At 36.5% G+C, this 25,819-nt stretch overlaps 2 protein-coding genes across 8 annotated transcripts in view; one reads left to right on the top strand and one right to left on the bottom strand.

Annotated features, from left to right (window-relative positions):
- LOC135196157 (synergin gamma-like) overlaps window positions 1-22,328 on the bottom strand; it is a 272,072-nt gene extending 249,744 nt beyond the window's left edge. For 3 of the 7 annotated variants that reach the window (XM_064222725.1, XM_064222724.1, XM_064222729.1), the window contains exon 1: window positions 19,042-19,157. In XM_064222725.1, the coding sequence (XP_064078795.1) occupies window positions 19,042-19,080 (39 nt within the window). In that variant the 5' untranslated portion in view covers window positions 19,081-19,157. Of the gene's footprint in view, window positions 1-19,041; window positions 19,159-22,203 lie in introns of those variants that run through there. The other 4 variants (XM_064222731.1, XM_064222723.1, XM_064222728.1 and 1 more) reach the window with 3 other exon arrangements.
- LOC135196160 (uncharacterized) lies at window positions 21,516-25,673 on the top strand. Its single transcript, XM_064222733.1, has 5 exons — window positions 21,516-21,590; window positions 23,413-23,593; window positions 24,003-24,102; window positions 24,423-24,552; window positions 25,056-25,673. The coding sequence occupies exons 2-5, from the start codon at window positions 23,563-23,565 to the stop codon at window positions 25,146-25,148; spliced, it is 354 nt and encodes a 117-aa protein (XP_064078803.1). The 5' UTR covers window positions 21,516-21,590; window positions 23,413-23,562; the 3' UTR covers window positions 25,149-25,673.
- The last annotated feature ends 146 nt before the right edge of the window (window positions 25,674-25,819 follow it).

The following is a 25,819-nucleotide window of genomic DNA, read 5'->3' on the forward strand; positions in this document are numbered from 1 at the left end:
AGCGGTATCCTACATTAATGCATCCATACAGTGGATGAAGTGATGTAAGATATATATATATATATATATATATATGATATATATATATATCTATATATATATATATATATATATATAATATACATAATTCGCCCGTGACTTTATTATACCCTTAATTAACGTTAGATCACAATGCCCCTTGATATCGCATTCACTTTACCTTGGGAATAAACCAACACCACAAAGGGAATAATATATAAGACCAACTTCCTAGGCCAAATATACTAAATTAAGCCCACTGTCACCTCTGCACCAAAATCCAAAAGCATAGATTCGTATTGTGGCTGGGGTAGATGCAATCATCTTACACAACTCTTTTTAGGTGTAAGGTATCCCGAAAGTCGAGTGAATTCTACATTTAGGATATTTGTGACTTAATATTTGAGTATGTACACACACACACACACACACACACACACACACACACATATATATATATATTATATGTGTGTGTGTGTGTGTGTGTGTGTGTGTATGTAAGCGTGTTAAGCAACAAATCTTTAAATACCTAGGGAATAACTTACGGCCAAGGGAAACTGCTATCGTTGCTACTGAGCCCATGCCTCCGTTCGAACTCTTTCTTAGCAATTTTCATTCTCCCTGGATGTAAGTTACTCCCAAGCTATGTTGAATTTTATATTTAACGATATTTGTAGCTTAATTGTAAATGTAAATACCTTACGTTTGCATAGCAACAAAAATTCTTTATACACACACACATGTGTATATATATATATTTATATATATATATATATATATATATATATATATATATATATATATGATGAGTGTGTGTTGTGTGTCCGTTCATAGGCATCATTTTTGGGGGACTGCCGGGGTACTTGTCCCCTCAAAACACAGATGGCCCCCCCACCCCACCATTAAGACTTTGTTTGCCCCCATAGCCTTTAAAATAATAATATAATAATAATAATAAATAATAAAATTAATAATTAATAATAATAAATAATAATAATAATAATAAATAATAATAAAATTGTGTGAACTATATCTAAATAATGTATATAATTATATAATATATATATATATATTATATATTATATTATATTTAAAGTTTTTTTTTTAATTAATTATATAATATATATCATATATATATATATATATCTAGGGAAAAGGGGATGACTATGGCACACGTTTGCTACTTTATTACGTCAATACAGGTCTTACATGGCTTGAAAATGCCCTCAAACTTCCAAAAATTTCTGTTGGGGCTTACAGCGCCCCCCGCCCCCTATTCCCAGCTGATAGGGCTCGCTTCGCTTGCCATCCCACCCATACCCAAAGTTCTAAACCTTTGGCCCCCAACAGCCCTCCCTCACCCATGAAAAATCTTAAATGATACCACTGTGTCCATTAGCTTTTCAAATATGTCCTTTCCTTAGCAAAAATGACATTAATTAAATTCTTACAGAAAAATGTTCTCAAAATACAACTGTTTTCAAAGCAGGAAACCACCCGAACTTCAAGGATCTCAATATAATTCTATCTGTTATTAACATCCTGTTTCATTTCCCGTTAGTATAATCATAGTTGTAACAGGAAATCTTTTCAAAGTTCGAATAGCCCATAGAATGTTAAACCCTGGCTACTATGCAATTACAACGTGATATCATCAGTGACTGGAGACTAATTTCTCTAAAGAAATACTACCGTATCTTACACTTTACAGTTTCAATTGCAATGTTCTTGCCTAAGCCTTTCGCAAACTTTGCCGCAGATACCTTCTCATCCAATATGACGCAATCTTGTTTGTCTGCTTCATAATAACCAAAGAAAAATGATTTCAGATCTCAGCTAAGTATACCTCTCAAGATTACCAAAGCGAAGATATCATTTGCGCAATACCACTAGATAAGGCTAATTATGTCCTCGACAAGAAGGTAATAACCTTCAAAAGGCAGTTCTTCTAGAAATACATCCGTCACTGAAAGGTAGCTACCCCACACGCGTCCATCAGAATATTAAATACGCTATTTTACATAAATAAACACAATTCTTCAAACAAGCAATTGATTATCTAAGTTGAAAAAGGTATTAAAACCTTGAAGGTAGGAAACACCAAAACGTTTTAAAAACTAATCGATAAAAGACTCAAGAAAACAACTACTGCGTAAACCTAGTCCCAAGCCAAGCCCGACAATTTACTACCGTAAATAACGATCAGAATCCTGCCAAACATTGCATAAACTTTTTAAGTTTGCAATAAATCTGGTGTCTGCAGACCCTTTCCTGGCATTGCTAAAATAAGGTCCGGCAACTGACCACGAACACCACTGAGGAAACTGATCAAAACTAATATTTAGAACTTTGGAGTACAATGTACAGGCAAGTGATGGAGAATTTCGGAGCATTATTTTACAGAACTGATTACAGATCGGGAGGCCAGCAACTCGAATCATTTCACAAATTACATTTCTGTAAGCTATATATACAACTTTGTTATCTTCCATATGACTCATTTTTATTTTCTACGTTGAATTTTGTTGTGCCGCATCATTATTAGCATTATGTTTTCCTAAGTCCTTTCAACAAATACCACAAAGTTTGCCTGCAAAAGATAAGTAACTGAAACGAAAAATGGAAAACACTATAATTAAGGCCGAACTGCTATTGTTTCCAACACTGTGTTATTATCATTATCGTTATTACTGCAGGGTCTTTCACAATGAAGAAACGTCTGTGCATCTGGACGATGATAGCTATCACTTCGGCGCTTCGAAATATGGACCACTTTTCGCACACAGAAAGGATACCAAGAGGTTTGTAGTCCCCGCGATCTTTCGTTAAAAGATCAGGTTTATGGAATATAGACTATAGTTCAAATGAAATAAAAACAAATAAAATTCTTATAAATCAAAACTAACGTAGATGATCATTCGTTTGATGAAATAGGTGACAGATACATGCCGTGCTATCAGAGGCTCCTGAACAAAACCTCCGATAGAGTCGTTTCTTCTTCTACACTTCCACGCTCCTTGATCCTTCAAGGTTCAGAGGAACCGAGTGCTCTGGAGCCATCCTTGATGCAGTAGCTGACACCATGCGGGCATCTTGGGTACCCAGTGGAACGGTTGTGCTCATTACAGACGGCAGAATTCTGGGCACAGACGTCTTTTCCGTAAGGAAAATTTGCTCTTACCCTTGACATCATTATAATCTTTATCTTACTTAGTCTGCATACTACATTTTTTATTTGAGTCTAGGAAGTACTACTTTCATTTCGCGTGAATCTTCAGGATTGCAGTATTTCCTGTTATACATGTAAGTCTGTTTGGAACACATTTATAATTCAGAAAACTCTCTTTCCAGTTCTTACGGAAATTCGGAACTGACATTGGCATCAGCGTTTTTGAGATTCCAGTGTCAGTTCTAGAAAGCAGCCCTACGGAGAGAGCTTCGTGGTTGCAAAACCTGCAACTGGTAAGTCTGTACAGGGAAAGTTTTCATGTAAACCAGTATGACAGTAGTTCATTTCCATCTTGACGCGTTCTTTGTAGAGAAAGGTAAAACTGACTTTCAGAGATTTTGGGTAAAGGGAGGTTACTTGTCCTGCGTGTGCCTGGAAGGAGTCAGAGGCAATCCATTTCAAACCAACCTTCGTAAAAAGAGAAAAAGAAACAATATGCATTCTCCGGTCATGTGATCTTATCATCTAAAGGTTTGTTTACTCAAATACTATAGTAGATTCACATCAACCATGCATCTGATGTCTAGTCCTGTCCCTTACGACCCTCCTGATTGGCTGTTGATAAGCCAATCACAGGGCTGGAAACTCTCAGTCTCTCTCGAGAGTTCACATAGGCAGGATGTATGTCCCACCGCTCCTGAGGGATACTTTTAAAATATTTATCCCCCAGGAGCGGTGGAACATACATCCTGCCCATGTGAACTCTCCTGAGAGACTGAGAGATTCCAGCCCTGTGATTGGTTTATCAACAGCCAGTCTAGAGCGTCTTAAGGGACGGGCCTAGACATCAAATGCACGGTTGATTTGAATCCACTATAACGCATAGCTACGCTACTGGGTCCTTGCTTGTCCGCTTTGCTTATCCTTCACCCAGACTTGCAAACTTTGTTTCCTTCTACAGTTGACTTAATTCCCGCCATGAGTCTATACCTGTTTTCTCAGCAGATGGAAATATTTCGTTCTGTAGTACTTTTGATTGGCCCCTATTTTGGTAACAATTTAACGGTTCAGTGGTGGACATAATATAGATACGCACATACATATATATATGGCATAGTGTATGATTTATAATCGCTCTCTCCCTCTCTCTTCGAGATGAGAAGTACTACATACGGTGTAACGCTGGTGATACGAAGCGACAGCGAAGACTTTCTGCTCGTCTTCCTGAAAGAGGGCTCAGAGCTTGGTCTATTCGCGTGGCCCTGCAGAATCCTGGTCGCTACCCTTCTTCGTGGAGATGGCCGTAGTTCCTTGAAAGACGCTCTCTCGAAAGTTAACGCAATGGTCATCGTCGGAAAAGATGAACGGAGGTATCTGGAGAGTTTTGCCTTGGAAAACATATTACACGCGTTGTTATGAAGATACCCACGTGAATGTGTAAAAGCACTCTGCACTGTTTACATATTTACACCCTACGTAAAAGCGTTCGTGTGAAATTATACGGGCATATATTCATTATCAATTTACTCAGACATTTAGTATACACACAGGCAAACAAACATCTAAGCAGAAAGCATCCCAATAAATTCCCTTTGTCACTTATTTAAAATGTTTCCTTTTTGTTATTCCTCGCTTTGCGCAGCGACGACATGGAGAGACTTTTCTAGTCCTCTCAGAAAACTCTTTGCATTGATAATAATGCCGATGAATAGTATTTTGCTAAAATATATTATTCATACTATATTTCTTATTTTTCTTTCAACGAATATTTAACGAAAATACACCAGATTCATTTAGATATTTACTTATTCACATTTCTTTATACTCAACTGCACCAAAAAGCCAAAGTCAGCCTATACCATGCAACGAAGCTGAGGTCATGTTATGTAATGTGTGCTTATAAGCCGTTGCATAATAAATTTGGGTGGCGGGCTACTTGTACCATTTGAGGATGACCTCTCTGGAGGCTGAAGACTGGTATCGAACCACAGGCCTTACAGATGTGAGATTGGTGCTCTAAACACTGAGCTACGCCAACCACATTTCACATATTGGCTGCATTTACATGATAGATTAGATGTTACTAAACATCCATGGTCTATGTGAAACCTCACTCGTCCCAATATTTTTGTCTTTATTATTAGTGTCACTATACTCGGGTTTATTCCATCTGTCCACCCGGCTGTGGTGCTCGCGCATGGTAACACTGTGTCCCGGGATTTAAATAGTTACGCTATGTGTAAGTTCTAGGTAAATGAAAGGATATCTGGGTGTACATTTGCATACAGCAATTTATTAAAAAAACTTTTCAGTTGAAAATGTACACCAAGATATCCTTTCATTTACCTAAAACTTACACATGGCGTAACTTTTTAAAGCCCGGGACGCAGTGTTACCATGCGCGAATACCACAGGCGGGTGGACAGATTGAAAAAAATGAGTATAGTGACCCTATGCTGTCAGATTACTGTCATTTAGGATATGGTCGAGGCGTCAAAAGCCCCATGGACGCGAACAATCTCTAAACTTCTAATATTCCAGGTATGACATAATCCTGTACCAGCCATACAGCCTCCGAGAGTTAGTAGTTGCTCACTGGTACTACGAACGAGGGCTGCAACACATCGAGAACGTCCCTCTGTTTCCGGAGAAATTTCACAAGTAAGATTATAGATGTTTTCCCATAATAAGATTCTAGATGTTTTCCCTTAATAATATTCTATATGTTTTCCGTTAATATTACATCTCATTCACTGACACCCGGCAATATAACAAACCTTAGGCTACCATATCCCAGGCTTCATTTGCGAAATCAGTCGTCAACCACCCCATTCCGAAGAGCTCGGTTTGGCAGATGTTCATTTCCCCTTACTTTTAGTTTGTGGAATTTTATTCCGTCTTAGTTTTTTCCCCTGCTTCATATAACCTTCCCTCTTTAAAGAGGCGGGTGCAATCACTCCTCTATCCCCCGTAGTATTCATTAGAGCAGTGTTTCTTAAACTTTCTTGTATAGCGGACCCCTTTAATTAAGATTATACTCATGTAGCGGACTTCTTATTATGAAAATTTCCCTCTTGGGTTTAAAAGTGTTTTCAGGGTATAATATACTATAGTACTAAAATGGCTACTGAATTATTTAAGAATGGCTTATCTTCGACATAAATGTCTACATGTTACTTAAAATAACTTTCATAACATTATTAATTTTGCAATTTTTCACACCAATTTTAGTGAACTTAACAGCAACGCTTCCTCCTCACATTATCCTGAGGACCCCTTGGAACATTCCAGGGATCCATGGGGGTCCGCGGACCACACTTTAAAAAACTGCTTTTAGTTCCCATTCAGTTGGCTTTAACGTAAAAAAAGAGAGAGAGAAAAAAAAGAGATGATTTAATAGACATTCAATTCACTTCATCACTGAATTCGTTCTATGTATAAAGCCGTTTTCAATAATGGACAACCCGTCAATATTTATTCTTCGTCTATTCAGCGAATTTTATACTAAATGTCGAAGTAACAATGACTTCCCTGCCGTAGGTTTGACAAGTGTTTACTGTAAGCAATATCAAATGTTTCCGCGATCCACAGTCAGTTTGAAAATATATCTCAACATCTTCAATAAATCTAATCAGTTTAATAAGCCTTCATAACAATGCAATCGTCGGCATAACAACTCATTCAATCGAGTCCTATTCACGTTGGCAATAAGAATTTTCATCCAATCATCATTTTGCAATATTTTCAAATTAAAGTCTATTAATAATAAGTTAGATTCGATATGTTTGTGCTAAAATTTCAGGTGTTAATTCATTTTTTCTTAAACAATTAATTAACTCCTGAAATTTTAACACAAACATATCAAATCTAACTTATTATTAATAGACTTCAATTTGAAAATGTTGCAAAATGATGATTGGATGAAAACTCTTATCGCCAACGCGAATAGGACCATACATTCACTACAAGAAACCTTCAAAGAAAATTAACCTTGTCCTGTAATTTAAAACATTTATGGCCATTTCTATAAAATTATTATTCTTCTATATGTTCTTTATGAATAATCGTTCGTGAACAGGATTTGAAACAAATTGCTCTGTCACAATCAATTTATAACATTTTTATCGCTAATTATTGTAACCATTGTTTTCAGTATGTTTAAATATTCCGAAATGAAAAGACAATTAAGTGTTCTTCAGTTCAAGTCTTACTTTATTATGAATATGATTACAACTGATCCATGAGAATTATCTATGACATTCACCATCACCATATCACAAAACAAGTAAAAAATGCTGTGCGAAACAGCCACGGCCCCAGAAACTTAGTCGCGGCCTATGAAACTTTCTACCAGGGTCCGATGGTGACCTGCGTTGTTGGCACCGATAGCGTTGCTAGGCGCACGATCATGCCTAACTTTAGCCTTAAATAGAATAAAAACTACTGAGGTTAGAGGGCTGCAATTTGGTATGTTTCATGATTGGACGGTGGATATCAACATACAATTTCCAGCCCTCTAGCATCAGTAGTTTTGAAGATCTGAGGGCGGACAGGAAAAGTGTGGACGTACAGATAAATATAACTAACCGAATTGTCGGTCCTCTAAAAAAGTTATGTAAATTTTTCAGTTACGTTTTCAATGTCCGGTTTGTCTCGTCCCTTAGGATTTTAGAACGTCGTCTTTTTCTTTCTATTTCCTTATGCCTGAGCACGAAGGGTGATATGTTAATCGTTTCGCCAACGTTCGTGTCGTCAAACTCCACTCCTATTTCTCTTTCACGATGTGAACAACGAATTCAACAACCGTCATTATTTACATGAACCTTTCACAAAGAACAAGATTCCTCAGAGTAGAAAGGCATCGCGTGAGAAAGGGAAATAGAAGAAATAAAGCTAGCAAATGAACACGACAATAGACGAATAAATATATACATATAAAACGGCAGTAAGGCCCCGTCCGCACTTTGTCCGATGTGACGTCAGAAGCGGAGAAACGGCGGGAAAAGTCAGAATTTTGCCGCTGTTTCTCCGCTTCTGACGTCACATCGAACAAAGTTCGTCGAGCAAAGCTCGGCCGTGTGGACGGGCCTTAAGAGGCTTCACGAGTAAGGGTGAAGGTGCATCGCGCCTTAAGGTACTGCAGCCACATCTAAGTAGAAGACCATCAGCACCAGTCATGTTGCCGGGGAAGCCATTTCACAGTCTAAGAAGAAAACAAACAGAAGACTAATGATACCTGACAGCGTAACAACTTGGCACCTCAGAGTAATGTGAATGCTTCCCTATAAAACACAAGACGCTCGCATTAGTTCTTAAGGCGCAGGCCCCAAGTCCGGTGGTGGAAGTTCCCTGTGGAAAGAGAGCTCATGTAAGGATTCCAACGCAGTATCGGAAATATATGACCAAGATGTCCAGCGCTAGGACACAAAGGACAGAAGTGTTCTTTAACTCTCAGGCTTCGACCTCAGTTAAAGTTGAAACATCTACTAAGGCTACACCAAACGGAGGATCAGGAACACAAGCCACTACACCCTTCGCACGGAAGTCTCAGTGATAGATAAAAAGATGTCTTGAGTTCGAGGGATTATCCCAGGCACATTATTTTTTTTTTTTTTGCCACAGGTGTCAATCAGATACAGTCTCTACGGGCTGCTCTGTGAGCAAGAGCCCGTGCTGGCATAAAGCCAGCTTAATCTCAAACAACTACAGACTCGTCACTACTGGGATACGATAATATCTACTAAAAACTTCGGAGCTTGAACTTGTTTGGCACGATGGTATACAAGAAGTCGTTCCTGTTGGATAAAGCCGCAAATTTGCCCGGTGAAGGCGTATGTTTTAATGGTGGATAAATTAGATAGGGACTTCGCTTAATGCTTATTTCCAGAAATGAGTTCGTCATCAAAATCAGGTCACACTTCCATAAACTACCAAAAACTTATTAAAGGACAAACGTCTAAAAGCAGGACTGTGGACGAAATCCTGCTAAGATTACAATGAAAAACTTCATCAGACAGATTTTCGTTCATATTAATCAAAATCATCGCCTGGTCCTAAGAAATGTTCCATCCATCAAAAAAAATACAGTGTTTGAGAGAGAGAGAGAAGAGAGAGAGAGAGATGAGGAGGGAGAGAGAGAGAGAGAGAGAGAGAGAGAGAGAGAGAGAGAGAGAGAGGGTGAATCGTAAATCGTGACCATACGTCATTTCTTTCTCTCCAGTTTCCTATTACCATAATTTACCTTGACTGAAGATAACACGCTATCATCTTCGTGAATAATGTGCACTAACATTCACTCCATCAAAAAGAAAAGAATTCATCGTTGCACGATACTTTTACGTCCCTCTGTTCTTTCCGCAAATAAAGAAAGACTTGGCATTCGAGTGGTTTCTTATCAAAGGGGCCTCTGGAAATAACGTTGCTATTACATTCTTGGGTGTTTTGTGATATATCCTCAAATCAGATTTCCGTACTGATATCGTGTTATCGCTAAATCAGGTATGATTTCATATCTGCCTAAAACTTGAAAATGCTCTCTCTCTCTCTCTCTCTCTCTCTCTTTAGAAATCCGACTCTGGGACCACGCCTGCACTTTCTAAAATTGAACATTGAGTTATATTCACTGCATTAAAAACAAAGAGTAATAACAATAAACACCGCAATAACCTATCACCTTTCTTTTAGAATGTACTAAATCTATGGTCCATGCTATCCACAAATAATATTCCTTTGATGTCTGGACAGCGGCACCCAAAATATAGTGTTTTGTTAGTAAGAGTAATAATAAATACATAATCCGGTTCCGTACCATAGATGATTTAGTAGAAAACCAATCGCGCCCTTCCTCTAAATAATAGACAACGATATTACGTAGTTTGTAAAAATTACATGAGAATAATGTAGCAACAGACCTAGATAGAAGCCGTAGACCTTCATACAAACTGATGAACAATATCGCCTCATAAATGTGGCCTTCATGAAAATTTACTTAAATATGGACATATCAAAATCAAAAGGCCATATTACTGTAATAATCTCCAAACCGGGCCAAGTAAATCATTTGCTAAAGAAGTAGCAGGAATAAAGTAGAAGGCAATCATTAGCTACCAAGAACTGAATATGACATGCTATGCGTTATGGGGCACATGGAAATGAAATTGAAATAGATAATTAGGCGGAAATTCCTGTTGCCTCAACTTAGAACCGAAAAAAACCGAAAACATAAACATAAGTAAAAGCAGGGACAAATCGTTGACGTTTCCGTAAACCGTCGAATCGAAAAAAAAATCTTGTTTTGAGTAAATCGCGTTTAAAGATTTCTCTCGTTTCAATTAATCTTTTTATTAAGTAATTTTGTCGGTAAACTTTTTATTTTTGGTAGTTGATAATTTCAAAGACCTTCTCTTTCAAAGAGTGTTTTAAAAATATCTTAAATTCTTAAATATTTCTTAATAATGTTCATCAAAGATATTCGTCAATTTGTGAAAACTGACTGACGTACATTGTTACCGATTCGACATCTATTCGTCACTTTGTGGTGACATTGTTATTTGATAGCGATGTTCGTCACACACCGAATCTAAGGTTAAATTTATACATATATATGTATATGTATATGTATATGTGTGTATATATATATATATATATATATATATATATATATAATATATATATATATAAACAGGTACAATATAGGCTGACATTGTGATATGTATAGTGCCAACTGACGGAAAGTAAATATCTCATGTCCTCTCAATACTACAATACATTGAGTCTCCTTCGCATTGACCAGGACCTGTTTCAAAGAAGCACACAGTGATTCGCTTTACTGAAACTGAATTCTCCAAAACATTAAGCAATATAGATGGCAGTACGAAATTCTTGCTTTGTCCGGCACATCCATCGCAAAAAAAGCCAACATCAGTATATTTTGAATTCTTGTCTGCTTCTGCTAGCTAGCTTCTGATGCAAGAAGCAATTTCATTTGCTCCTCGTTTAGCATTCCCTTCATGCGAAAAGAAACACGAACCTTCTGCATTTCCCAAATTATCTATGGTAAGATTATAGCATGACAGTTTTCTTGTGCGGAGAGATTTACACAAATATAACACTATTTCCTGGTGGATATTCGCAGCAATTAGTAGTACATTATTCGACTTTGCCCTCCCATTTACTGTTTTCTTTATTTCTCTAAATAATCTTTTTCTATTATAAGTTTTTCACATCGAAATTTCAATTCCTCTCGCTCATAATTTATTCCCTTTCCGGAATGCTTCACACACGCCACATTGGTCATTTTTGGACACACGAAATTTTATCTTCTGAGTTTTTAATATCTTTCTGTAAAAAGAAACGCCACTTAATTTCCACTATTGTCTTCGGTATAAAAGTTGATGCATTTTGGAGACTGTGAAATCAGGATATAAATATTGCTGGTTGGAGCTTTTACGACAATAATGTGACTCCACCCTTGGGAATCTGTTTGTTTAGTGCTCTGTAACTTGCAGTTTAAGCCTTTCATTCCTTTTCTTCTGTTTCTCCCATCTACCTCCACAATCCTCTTCTTGCACAATTCATCTAATAGCAGTTTCTTTATTGCTGTCCTATTTTGCCTTTCACTTATCTTTAGTGCGTTTAAAAACACCCGTGGTTTTCTACCGTCAGATTTTGGTAAGATATATAAGAACGTTGTGGTTTTACGACTCAGTTTCCTAACTTCATTTTTCTTGGTATCAGTAGCGTGAACATGTCGACATAACCATTCCCTTTGCTTTGTAACGGTTTTTAAATCATAAAAACCACTTGAATATGTCGACATAACCATTCCCTTGGCCTTGTAACACTTTTTAAATCATAAAAACCACTTGAATATGTCGACATAACCATCCCCTTTGCTTTGTAACACTCTAAATCATGAAAACCACTTGAACATGTCGACATAACCAGTCCCTTTGCTTTGTAACACTTTTTAAATCATAAAAACCACTTGAATATGTCGACGCAGCCATTCCCTTTGCTTTGTAACACTTTTTAAATAATAAAAACCACTTGAACATGTCGACATAACCATTCCCTTTGCTTTGTAACATTTTTTAAATCATAAAAACCACTTGAACATGTCGACATAACCATTCCCTTTGCTTTGTAACACTTTTTAAATCATAAAAACCACTGAGAGTGGCATGTCTTTTTTCAGCTGTTATTTCACTACAGCACAGACCTCTAACATAGCACAATTTTTTTCTGAAAAGCATCGTGGCTTCAGGTTTCTTCATTGCTGGTCTCTCTCTCACGTTGTACAATTATGTATGCATAACTAGAGTTACCATTTTTTTTTTTCGAAGGACTCATTTTTCTGAAAAGTTATCCCTTTTTAATGGCGACAATCCACTTGGCTGTTTTGCAAATTCATCAACTTCAACCTGTTCAGGATATGTTATACAAAAAGAATCAGAAACAGTTTTTTTTTTAAAGATATTCTCGTATTTTGCACACGCTTTATCACAGTTTCAACGTATTATCACACTGTGAATTTTGCAAATGTCGTTGTTTTCAAAATGTGAAAAACAAAGTAGCTTTTGACATTCGGATCTTGCACAAGCTGCAATCACATCGCTCATATGACCTTCACTGCCATATACCAATTTATGATATTCCATCCTTGGGTAGAAGGCCATCACCGTTCGGCACAGACACTGGATCACTGATTGAATCACACCCTGAACTAAGTATATCAGGTACATCCATGGGAGAATTGTCGTTCTCAAGATTCTTTTTGATGGTAGTGAGTGGTATATCAGAATCCTCAGAAGCTTAGTCGTTAGAGGTATTTTTCTTGGCTAATTTTGACAAAGGTGGCACAAACGGTGGACTGCTGTTCGTCAAAATCAAGTTTAACTCCTTTCCACCATTTATTGTTTGGTTTCCACCAAATTTTGATTGGGAGGTCCAATTCTCAGCTTTTCTTGCGCGAGTTATTTGAAATAATTCAGCTTCACAGCATTTTCATGGACATTTTCATCCCAGTTGAAGGTCAAATTCTCAGGATTTTTAGAAGAAAAATTTTTTTTCCATCATACTTCTATTACTAATTCTTTTCTAAAATTGAACAGCAGACTCCATAAAGTTCATGATTGTCAGAGGCAGGTTGTTACACATAAATTAGCATATCATCATCATATGAATATAAAAGGTTATCATACAGAGCGACCAAATGCCTTTAATTAACGATGCTGCATTTTGTGAAGAAAAAAAAATTAATAAATAAAGTGCGCATTCGAGAAGCCTAACGTTTTTACAAAGTGACGAATCGAACATTCGTTTCTTTGTGAACACTGATTTAGTGTGAAATGACGGTATTCGACAGTATTGATATTTTATATGTCCAAAACCACTCGAGATATCGGTATTTCTACAGAAGCAGTCCGCACGGACTGCAAGGAACGTAACCGCGAATACGACATCCACTAGGGATTGGGGCGTCCAATGTATGTCGCCGTGTTTAGTACTGGCCCCTGGGGTGTTAATTACAGTCGTCCGAGTAAATATTACTTAAAATTCTTGTTCAGTAGGTAAAACTGCATTGAAAAACCGCAACTGCCAAGTCTAGGCCGCAGCGGATAACCTATAGATCTACCGAGATATCAATTTGAAATTCTGTGATATTAAAGATCAAAGTATGCCTGTTTTTTTGCGGTAGCTATGACTCATTTTGCCCAAAATATGCGATTCGACGGTTTGTGGACACGCAGACGAAATATTACTATTGGAACCAAATTTCAACAAAAGGACCCCTGAATATACGGTACCTAGCACAACTGACAAGTTCCCAAAATTGTAAAAATACGTAAAAGGAATGGAGATATTTAAGAAGAAACCAAACGCATGTCCACTGAAAAAGTTAGGATTTGGATTGAATCGAATATGGAATATAGGCCAAAGGTTAAGCAAATATGAAAGGAGGTACAGTAAAAGGAACGAATAGGGTTGCAGCTACAGTGCACTGCATGAGGTGCACTGACGACACTAACCCCCTACGGAGTGAAAAAGTTACGATGCGGAGGAACACATTTTATAGAAAACTGTAAACTGTAACTAACAAAAGCCCAAAGAATCTGTAGGCGTAACTTCGGTACAATGCTCGTGTTTAGACCTATGTATAACTGGTTCACTTAAGGTGGATTCTTGGATGAGCCCTATTCTCACGAGATGTTAGTTTGGCGGCCGCTGATTGGCTGGGAGCTGCCTACCTCCCGGTACCAGCCAATCAGCGGCCGCCAAACAAACATCTCGTGAGATTAGGGCTCATCCAAGAATCTACCTTAAGTAAACCAGCTAGTAAGTACTCTGAATTTCATCTTATCTCGACTGTCGCTTATTCCCTTAGATATTCATTATGGTTCAGAAATCAACTTGACGAATTACATAAATACCCTTGTTGTGTATAATAGTCGTATAAACTATCAAACATTATCAATTTAAAAGTAATTTAACTACGTGGCATCAAGAGACTAAACACACATATATAGTTTTGTTCCGAAAATACCCGGCAACCTTAGGGGTTTATTAAGATAACTCTTGGAAGAAAACTATATCCTTTAATAAATTCTGAAAAGCCTTCCATTATCTAAGTGAGGCAATAAGTTTAGTAATCCTGACTCCAATGCTTCATTATACAATTGCTATTATTCAACTGTCAAATTAGCAGCATGATACAGCGTATGTTATGAAGTTTCTCATCCACGAGACAGTTCGTCATTCTGTGACCAGCAAAGAATCTATTCAACTTTCATGTTTGTTGCTAATATAACAATTTCATACTTAGCTATAGAATATCATATATAATTTGTATGACTTTTTCTTCTTACTTCTATTGTACAATCGTTATGCGAATATCATCAGCCCTTACATCACAATTTAAACCAATACTTAGCAAGGGATGTCCAACTTGCAAGTATTGTTTTTAAATCTGAAACTTTCGAAAAATTTGATCCAAACCAAGATCTTCGTCAACGTCGGATCACTGACAGGCAGTGAAAGGGTGATCCGCTGGAGCATAGCCTGCCTGATGTTAGAATTGGCTTAAAATTCAGGAAGTTGTTTGAATCTAGATAACAAAACCTCTCCCCCCTCCAAACCCACCACAGGTCAGGATAGCAATGGCTGACGTGAAGGAAGAGCTAAGATCCGCAAAAGCGTGGAGTAAAACATAAATTAATCCAGAAAGCACTGATCCATACAAAGAACTTTTATGCCAGATAAAATCATCCGTTAGCCCATTCCCAGAAACAGCCTAAGTAATATTAATTTCCTCCGAAAGATTTTCAGATGGCGCGCACCTCTATGTAGCAGACGACGAATTCACTCCGTACGTGTCTGTTCAGCTGTTGCTAGGGACGACTGAAAACGGCAAGCAGAAATTTACGTTCAGAGGACCTATGATGAAATTCTTAGAGTTGCTTTCTGCGGACATGAATTTCACGTAAGGTTCTTAAAATGTCAATGTCAATACGGTTGAAACCACTGATTATTCATGCGCATTTTCATATGAATTTTGTGTACAATAGCACTTAAACCAGTCTTGTAACTGAATCTACATTATATATATTATAATATATATATATATATATATATATATATATATATATATATATAATATATGTATATATATATATCTTACACATATATATCATTATTATCTATATATATTATATATATATTATATTATATTATATAATATATTCATTTCCAGATACAGTCTAAAGAGATCTCCTGATGGTACCTGGGTTATGTTCAAGCAAACGGGACGGCAACAGGTCTAGTCGGATTGCTAGCAAGAAAGGTATGCCAGACAGAGAGAGAGAGAGAGAGAGAGAGAGAGAGAGAGAGAGAGAGAGAGAGAGAGCTCCAGGATAAAAACAAAAACCATCTCTTTCATACAAACGAGGGAAAGTTAAAAGCTTGAAATCTAGAATAATAAGATTCTTCATCACTAATGACACTTGCCACTACAATTCTTTTCTGAAAGATTAGCAAAAGAAAATTCCTTCCCGAATCAATAATATTTATTTCTTAGCACTTCTTTTTATATCAAAACTACTTAAATATAGTAATGCTTATGAAAATAACATTGAAGACTATGCAAATGGGGGAAATTTCTACCCAAAAATGACAACATTCCCATATGAAAGAAAATATATTTCCCACAGACACACAAGATGGTCTACCCCACTCTTTCCTCCTCGTTTGGGCATCATTTCCTATTTTTCAATCTCTAACTTGGAAATATATTTTCTTTCATTTAAGAATGCTGTCGCTTCGGGTTAATTCTTTTTCAATTGCATCATCTGCAATATTATTTTTATACGCATTGCTATAGTCAAGTAGTTTTGTAAAAAGTACTAAAAAAAACAATCTTACTCATACAGTATGGAATTTTTCTCTCTCTCTCAGCCTTTCAAGATGATCATTGTGAATTGTAGGACGGTAATTCTAGATCTTATGCTCTTAACCTTTCGTTTTTCTGGAAGAGATTTTTTCGTTTTTTATTTTAGTCATTGAGCTCTCTCTCTCTCTCTCTCTCTCTTTTCTGTCCCATCCCACTCAAGCTCTCCCATTAATAAAAGACACCATTCCCAGGAAGCGGACATATCTCTGGGTCCCTTTGCCGTGACACAAAACAGAGCTCAGGTGATGGATTACACTCACGCCATAACCGACGACCAGATGGCAACGATTGGCAGCACAGGGAGCACAGAGATAGATATTTGGGCTTTCGTGATGCCCCTCACCTACAAAGTGTGGCTGTCCATCTTCGCATCCCTGTTCCTGGTAATCGTCACCATGCATATGCTGGTCAGGGCGACTGGTGTTCATATGAACGACAAGATATTCGTTTTCGTCAGCATTCTCATCGTCCAAGGTTTGTACTGACCAGCTGGGACCAGTTGAATGATTACATATTATATTTATCTTGGTTGGAATGCCGATGGGTAGTTGAACGAGCTCGCTGTATAACACAAACGATATCTAATTATTTTTCTGAGTAGGCCAGGCTAGCTACGAAAAGATACCAAAAGTGGTTTCTAAATAAATAAGTCACTTTTATATAGAATAATCATAAATAAACACTACAAAGCTCACTTAAAATCCCTCAAATATCATCTTGTACTCAAATGATTCAAAGTAATTCAGGAAGAGCATATGAAATAAAGACAATCAAAAGAATTTTGATCGCTGTGATAATACATCTTTAAGAATCTTGTGTCACAACATTCCAAATTCCTTTATGATCTCGTATTTCATGGGCATTTGCTTTAAATATCTAAATACAAGTAAATTTCACTGGCATTCTTATAACTCTTTCTTGTAGTTATTAAAGACCATTCTACATAACAGTAACAATGAATTATGAAGTTCTGAAGCTTACTTATTAAAAGGACTCCAAACTATCCTATCACCAAAAACATACACTGATTTATAATTCTAAATCTAATGAGTCTAATCCTACAAGGACATTCTGAGCAATTTTGCTTAAGCATATAGACCTTAGACCACAACCACAGACTAAGAGACCTAACGACTTCTATTTCATATTGACTTACGTCGAGTTAAAGAAAAAAAAAAGAAAAAAAACTCTAATATAATGAAATTTTACACGTGCACGCTCGTGTTTTTATTATAAATCTTTAGCTGCACGTAATGGGGAACAGTAACACCCACTATACCAAATCTTTCGCAGGGTCAAGAGACCTGGAGAAGCGAACGTGGCGAGAATGATCATCGGAGCTTGGATAATCAGCACAGCCATTCTTGTGTTCAGCTACAGCGGAAACCTGATGTCACTTCTGGCCGTCAGGTATATTCCTCAGCCTTATCAAACTCTCAGAGATGTTCTGGATGACCCTGACATCACCATGGTATGGGAGATAAACACTGCGTATGTCCACGCTTTCAGGGTAAGAGCTCTAGAAATGCTCGTTGCCACTTGATCTAATGGCATTAGTGTGTCTAAAAACTGCATTTGCTTCCCAATAGGCCTATAGATCGTCTGCTTTTATAAAATATAAGAATTTCTAGCGCAGACCTTAGAAACTTGTAGATTAGAATAACACGAAAAATGTATGACCAAAAAAATCACCTTACTACACTTCAGCACAGGGCACTAATTCCAAAGCAAATTTTCAACCCTTAGAGAACAACCCTCGAAGCAACAGACAGACATTCCACATCTAGAACCCCTCTCTAGTCGAAAGGCTGTCTCCCCTCTTGCCAGCCACGCTTTCCTCACCTTTACAAACCCCTTCCCAATCCCCAAGACCACAATTATGATAAGGCTGAGATGTGTTTATTACAAGCGAAGGGAGAATACACATTCTTGTACGTAGGCCTCAGCCGACTTTACTTCACACCAACTTCCCACTCACAATATCCATCAATGGCAACATAGTAGTAGATCGATGCTCCAAGTCAGAGGCCAACGATAGCTTGACTTTTATATATATATATATATATATATATATATATATATATATATATATATATATATATATTATATATATATATAAATTGCTAACTGATAAAAGGCAGAAAGGTTAAATTTTTACAACAGTTTCAGCTCCGTCTTCCTAAAGTAATTGTGTATTTGCATGTGTGTTTTAATGTGTTTTGAGGGATTATGATGGTAATATGTTGGGGAAATTAGTTGTTTTTTGAGCTATCATACACCCTTACTACATACGACAAGGTTGAGGACCCTTTGGGAATGCGGGGTTTTGGGTGGGGTAAATCACCATCGACACAATGGCATTTGAATTAATGAATAAAATGAAGTAAAACAATCATAGCATACCTACCAAGCCATAGTAAGGCAACGTAGCATTGGAGCCTACCATCCGCAAACCCTAAGAAGGTGGCGGAACGGCGCTTCGCACCTTATCCGCAATTTTAAAGATTCTTGGCAAGCTCGTATGTACTGGCAAGAGGTAACGATGTGCTGCGCCCGCTAGCCTCAGGGGTTACAGGAGGAAAATCATGTTACAAATTCAGGGCTGCCAGATTTCCACACAAAGGAAATCCACACTCGGTCTCGGACAGTTGCCAGTTATGCAATAAATCGATTTTATCGAACTGAGGAATGTAAAAGTTGTTTAACATGATCTTGTAAGTGCTCAAAACTTAGCAGTATGAATTCCTAACTGATGAATAAGGATAGACAATGACCCTTTCCGTTTTTAGCTCATATTGTTTAAACATTTAGTTAGATTTTTATTGTTTTTTTTTTATGAGGGTAAAAGAAGCAAAACTTCTCAACAACAGTCGGTACTCTTTTATTATGATGATGAAAAACTGCAATGAAACTTATTTAATTTGACGATGAAAAGAGTAACATAGGTGTTTTACAAGAAGTTTATATATATAAGGCATCTTAATCACATCATCGTAATGAAATATTACGATAAATTTATGATGATGTTCAATACCGGGTCCATTATTGCCATAAAATATAATGGACTAGACCTATATGTTGGGCCAACCAAACACTGCTGGTTATTTGCTCGCAAGTGAACTTTAAAAAATAATTATCGCTGTATTCTATCATTGCAATTACATAATTACAATAACTTTCATGAAGAATTGAAGCTGCAAATGATGTCTTATTTTTTAGAGTAAAGTAAACTGGTAACGTATCCTGGACCTTGGCTAATGTACTGAACCATTTAATTTTACATGAGGATTTAATTACCACTGCATTATACAATTTCTCACTTTTTTTTATCGTCGTTATACTCAATAGTCATTCATTTATGGCAATATCAACTGACAACGAAATCCTGAGTCGAATATCATCTATACTGATAAACTAGGCCTATGTTTGCTAAGGTCTTACGTTATACGAATTACAGTTATGAAATCATTAAAGCCCGTTTTTTACAAAAGTTTGTCACCGTAGTTGTAGAATAACCAAACTGATTATACAGGCAGATTAATAATTTTCACATGCAAAAATTGTAATGTGTATTGTAAAGAATGTAAAAGCGCGTCGCTGAAAAATAATTTTGCTGACCAAATGGCAGTATGAATGTATGCATACATTTTCACAAAATTTTCAAGAATATATTACCATCAAAACTAGCAAATTAAGAATGCTCTCTAGTATTATGAAAAAGAATAAATGTCGATTTTGTTGAGAACCATGTTGAAAATAATTTTGATAGGTAACTGAGGTTGGTTGGCGCTGGAGCCATAGCCAGTTCTACGGTCAAGATCTACCTTATATTCTAGGTGTTGGTTTGCACATGAATCAAAAAACGGTCAGCTTTATTGCATCTGATAAACATCCAACGCATCCACAATTAAAATGGATAAAATTAATTATTTATTTTTATGGATATTTGTGTGTGAGACTTATAAAATAGAATAGTAAACAATTTTCATAATTTATTATTATATTGTAACTAGCATACGCTTTTAAAGTAAAAAGCGTGGAAAATTTTACGTGTGGATTCCACACTCCACACCTAAACACAATGTGGACAAGATAAGCCGTATTAGTGACGTCATTTCCACACTTCGGCAGCCCTGGTTACAATATTATTTAAAAAGAAATTATAAATTTATCTTAATTGGATGGACACAAACGTTTTGAGGGCTTATATCCTGAACAAGATGGTTGTGGCTCATCTACAGTGTCGTCGTCGTCAGAAAATGATTATCCTTTCTAAATTTACACTACTTATTACACTTCAAACATTGTACTTCAGCAGGTAACACTCCAAGCTGCATTAAAAAATCAATACATTTGGTTTCATTTTCATAGAAATCATGAATTTGCCGAAAATAATCAAAGTTACAAGACGAACACAGACTTGACATATCTTCACTCTATGAAATTCTTGAACCAATTGACAAGATAAAATGTCTGACCCCTGTAAGATTTTCACCAGTTCACGTGACTCCTAGACTTAATACGTAACTACCCACAATGCAATTTGAAGGAAAAAAAATTCACATCAGAACCACAGTGCAGTTCTTAAAAAGAAGAAAAAAAAAAAAAACTCGCATCAGAGAACACTGTGTCCGTGTTAATGTAAAATAAAAACACTTAGAAAGTTTTCGAGGATGGTGATATATATGCATTCATATCTCGGATAAGGTGAATTTTCCCCAAAAAAGTTCAGAGACAAAGTTTAATTATTTTTGTTATGTCAAATGGATTTATAATTCTATAATTATTATATGATGAGTTGGAACTATTGTAAAATAATACCGGCAGAAACGTATAAAAAAACGTTGAAAATTAAGCGATCCTTTTAAGATCATTACGGAAAATCAAACGAGACTGCATTTTGAATGCTTAGCTTGGTTAGGCTAACCTATCGTACAATTTCTTTACTCGCATGAGGTAAGTACTCCATTGAGGCTTCCTCGGTTTTCTTTTTAAACCAATATTTTTTTCCATTTCACACATCGAAATAGCCTACACGTGGTTTTCATAAGATACGGCCCGGGATTGTTAACAGCGAATTTTCTCGTGCTCTCGTGAACCACAGAGCAAAGCCTCCCACAGTCCCAGACCTGCCCAGTGTTCCGTAGGCCTAACCCACTTTATTCTCCTTACCTGGTTTCTACTTTAAATTATAATTTCCATTGCTTATCAAGACGGTTACCGAGATCAGTATGAAAGACAATGCCAAGCCTGCAAAATTAGGAATAGAAAGGGAATTTTGTGAGGTCTGACCGAGTCACGACGTAGGCTAATGACTTTCATCGCGTAAAGGAAACATATTTTATAAATTCGTAGTGTGATTGGTATATATATACTACCATGAAAATCGTACCAAACGTATACAATGTCTCGAGTCTGCACTACTTATCCTATTAAAAAAAGGTTGTCAGTTGTCAAATGTTTATAACAATGGCTACCACACAAATACCGTGTGTCAAGTCTTTTGTCATTTCTACAATAGTATCATACAATTTAAACTACATCCTTAAAAAAAAAAAAGTATTCTTACATTAGTTTAAGAGCAGACTGCCGCTTAGATACAGGCGGTAACCACTTCCACTCTAGCTGAAGTCACTAAATCCAAATGTTAGGTAAACCGCGGTGCCGCCTTCTCTGGTTGTTCGTATACATTCGTTTACTTGTCTTTCTTGTTTGCGGCTTAGCGTTCAGTTTTCATATCACAATACTCAGGTTTGTCTGTAGTAAGTCAAAAGGACATATGTATTGCTACATTACTTTTGTGCACAAGCCTATTTCTTAAATGTAAATAAGTGCTTTAGTTAGAAATTAAAGTCTGTTTGAGTACATTCGAACAGGGTGGACTAAGCCAAACAGCGGGGCTAATGATTGAGTTTTTTTTTTTTTTTTTTTTTCTAAAGAGAATTTGCCTTTTCACAATATTCTTTTCTTAGTCTCTTTCATGTAATGCGAGAGTTTTTGGCCGTCTGCTACAATATCATTCGTATCTTTTCAGGTTTCGTTTGTAGAGTTGAATATATTTAGAGGCCTCGTATGAAGGTGTTAATTTCTTTTTTTTTCTTTCTTTCTTTTTTTTTACTTCTAGGTGTGAGTGTAATACTTTTTTTTTTTCTTTTTTGCTTTGGTTGTAGAAATAACATGTCTAAACATCTGAAAAACTAGGTTCATCAATACTATCTACCAAGGGGACACTTTCTGGGTATAGAATTCTTATTTAGATTCTATTGGCATTGCAGCTCTATAGCCCTAATTGTGCTTCTTCTTTCCCACCGTTATCCCTACATTAAGGTGTCGGTTGTCTGATGCGCTTTCTCCACTCCTCTATGAAAGGCATCATCAGGCATGGTTATAGTTTGGCAAAGGGGTTTTCACGACAGCATGCCCTTGCTGTCATCAACCACAGTTATTGGCAGTGGGCCTAGCCTTTTACTAAAAAGTAAGACTGCAAGGCAGCAGTTTCCACAGTCATTGGCGGTGGGCCCAGCCTTTTACTAAAATGTAAGACTTGCAAGGTAGCAGCTGTCCTTTTAGCCGCCTTTTACGACACGCAGGGCCTACGGTGGTAGTATTCTTACACCCTGACCACATTACGTTCTAGTCGTATAATTACGCTAGTTCTGCACAAGCATACATACATACATATAAACTTCAGCTAAACTAATTTGGAAAGGATAATAAAATTTATTTTCCTCAAGAAATTAGAAGGTCCTTCTTCATTAACAGTCATGATTCCCGACAGAAAGCAACATCAGGTGATTTACTGAGAGTGAAGGAACTTGATGATAGACATGAGATTGTGTACGTCTTTTCAACCGATTATCACAAAACGCTCAACACACTTGTCATAAGTGGCCACTACGTGCTGATACTGGAAGCAATCTCTATAAAAATGTTGATGGGCGAGCAGTTTACCTCTACAGGTAAGTTACAAATTTGTTTTCACAGTTTACAGAACAAATTCCCATATAAGCATTCAAACAAAATTGGCTGAATTTACCATACATTGTTCTTAAATGGCACCATCGGACATGCCTTGCTTGAACTGGCAATTGTGATTAGTTCTGTTATATGCTAATCTTTTTTTAATGGATTTGCATAGTAAGTTATTTGATCCTTCATGAAGCGTATAGAATTAATGTAAAGTTTTAAACTAAAACAGGCATTTCTATGTACAAGATCTTATTAAAACCTGTTCGAATTTGTTATGCACCTTATTGACGACACATTTCAAATACAGACATACGTATATGATTAGAAACCCTATTGTCTGCTCTTAGCTTCTGCTTACTGAAAAGTTTAAGAATACTCAATGCTATTGTTTATTTACAGGAAAATGCCAGTTTTACATGTCAAAGGGAAAATTTATGCCGAATGTCTTTGCAGTGGGAGTCCAAAAGAAGGGTCCTTTGCTCCGGCCCCTAAATAAAAGGTAAGAGGTCATTTGCATTTTTTAATTTTATTTTATTTATTTATTTATTTAATAATTTATTTACTTATTTATTGTATTTCAAGTGGCTGTCCATTCAGCCAGTAATAATCTTTGAAAATGTAAAGAACATTTTTTTTTATGTTGTTGCTGATACGCATATGGGAAAGGGTGAAAGTTTTCATAAAAAAATTAATGAAAAACAGGTTCCATGTGTGAAGATATTCAGTAAAAACCTGTCATTTATAGTAAACATGCAATATCCTTAAATATTTATTAGAATTTTTCACAATGAATAATAACCATATATTCCAACAACGTAGAATTTCATCTCTTACGCAAAGTGGGATTTATCAGCATTGGCTGAACAATGAGCTTCGTAATGCCACGACGTGCCTGACTGCCCCGCCAAAAATCATCGTTCAAAGTGCACTCTCTATCAGAAACATATGGGTAAGTAATAATAACAGTCGGATAATAATAATAAAATAAAAGAAATTTGAGACTGCTGTCATGATTTCTATTGAATATTTAGGGTTTCGTCAGGGAGTAAAATGTAATACAAGAAAATACTTGGCATGCTGCGTTTAGAGACTCAACACATCGAACACATTGTTGATAAATTTCACATGTAAAGTTTTTTCTCCAGAGAATTTATCGCTGAATTTGGTGTAAACATAACAATAACTGTTGTCTTGTTTCTCACTCATTCTCTCTCTCTCTCTGGAATCATTACCAACAGCGAGCAAACTGCTCTTTACTTTGCAACAGCAACGATAAAATATGTTTAAAGGGTATGTTTGGTTTTAAAACAAGCGCATTACGGCTTCTTACATCACTCGCTCTAAGTGTCGGAGTCCTCCAAAGAAATGATCAGAAGGTTTCCAGAGAATCTTTTTTTTCCTATGGCAGGCTTCTGTTGTAACTAACTAATTCATCGTTCTCCTCTCTTTCAGGGAATCTTCATGATACTTGTTATAGGAGAAGGCATAGGCGTGGGGATTCTTCTTCTCGAACTCATGGTGAAGAAATGGACGAAAACGTTCTAAAAACATTATCTACACCTTTCGAGAAAATCTAGACCATACTAAGGTTGATGTTTTTATTCAAGGAATTTGAATCATCCGAGCGACGAGGAAAGAATGTAATAATCGCTGTGCTAAGCATCATATGCATCGTCTGTTTCAATCAAGTGGGTCCTCAATACAGAGGCTTCGGTCACTCGAAAGGAACGAGTCTCCTTACTAAATCTTAACTTAATATTACCTTTATCAAACTATGTTATGTTTACACATAGGTGAGATTAAGAGATCGATCAAAATTAGATACGAATTTTAAAGTACATTTTAAGTTTCTGTAACATTTTCGTAAGGACCAGAAATTTTGATGCTTATCTATCGTTTTCCTTCCAGATTTGTAGTTAAAACTGGGATTTGCTATAGCTCATTAAATGTAAGTTTCCGTAAATTAACGTAGAAATGTTTTTCTATAACCAAGCATATAGATTGTTTTAGTGCATTCACCATTTTAAATATAATTTGATGAATAGATGAAAAAGTAAAAGGTATAAAAGTTTCTAACTCTACAGCGAGAGTTTTCATTTGTTGAGAAAACAACCGGTAATATAAACAACTAATTCTTTAAGTACATTTTATTACAAAGGAATTGTGCAAACGTAACCATGTGAAGCCATAAAATCGTTTAATATCAAATTCTATGC

This window comes from Macrobrachium nipponense, chromosome 17 (genome assembly GCF_015104395.2).
Source record: "Macrobrachium nipponense isolate FS-2020 chromosome 17, ASM1510439v2, whole genome shotgun sequence".
Lineage (NCBI taxonomy): Eukaryota > Metazoa > Arthropoda > Malacostraca > Decapoda > Palaemonidae > Macrobrachium > Macrobrachium nipponense.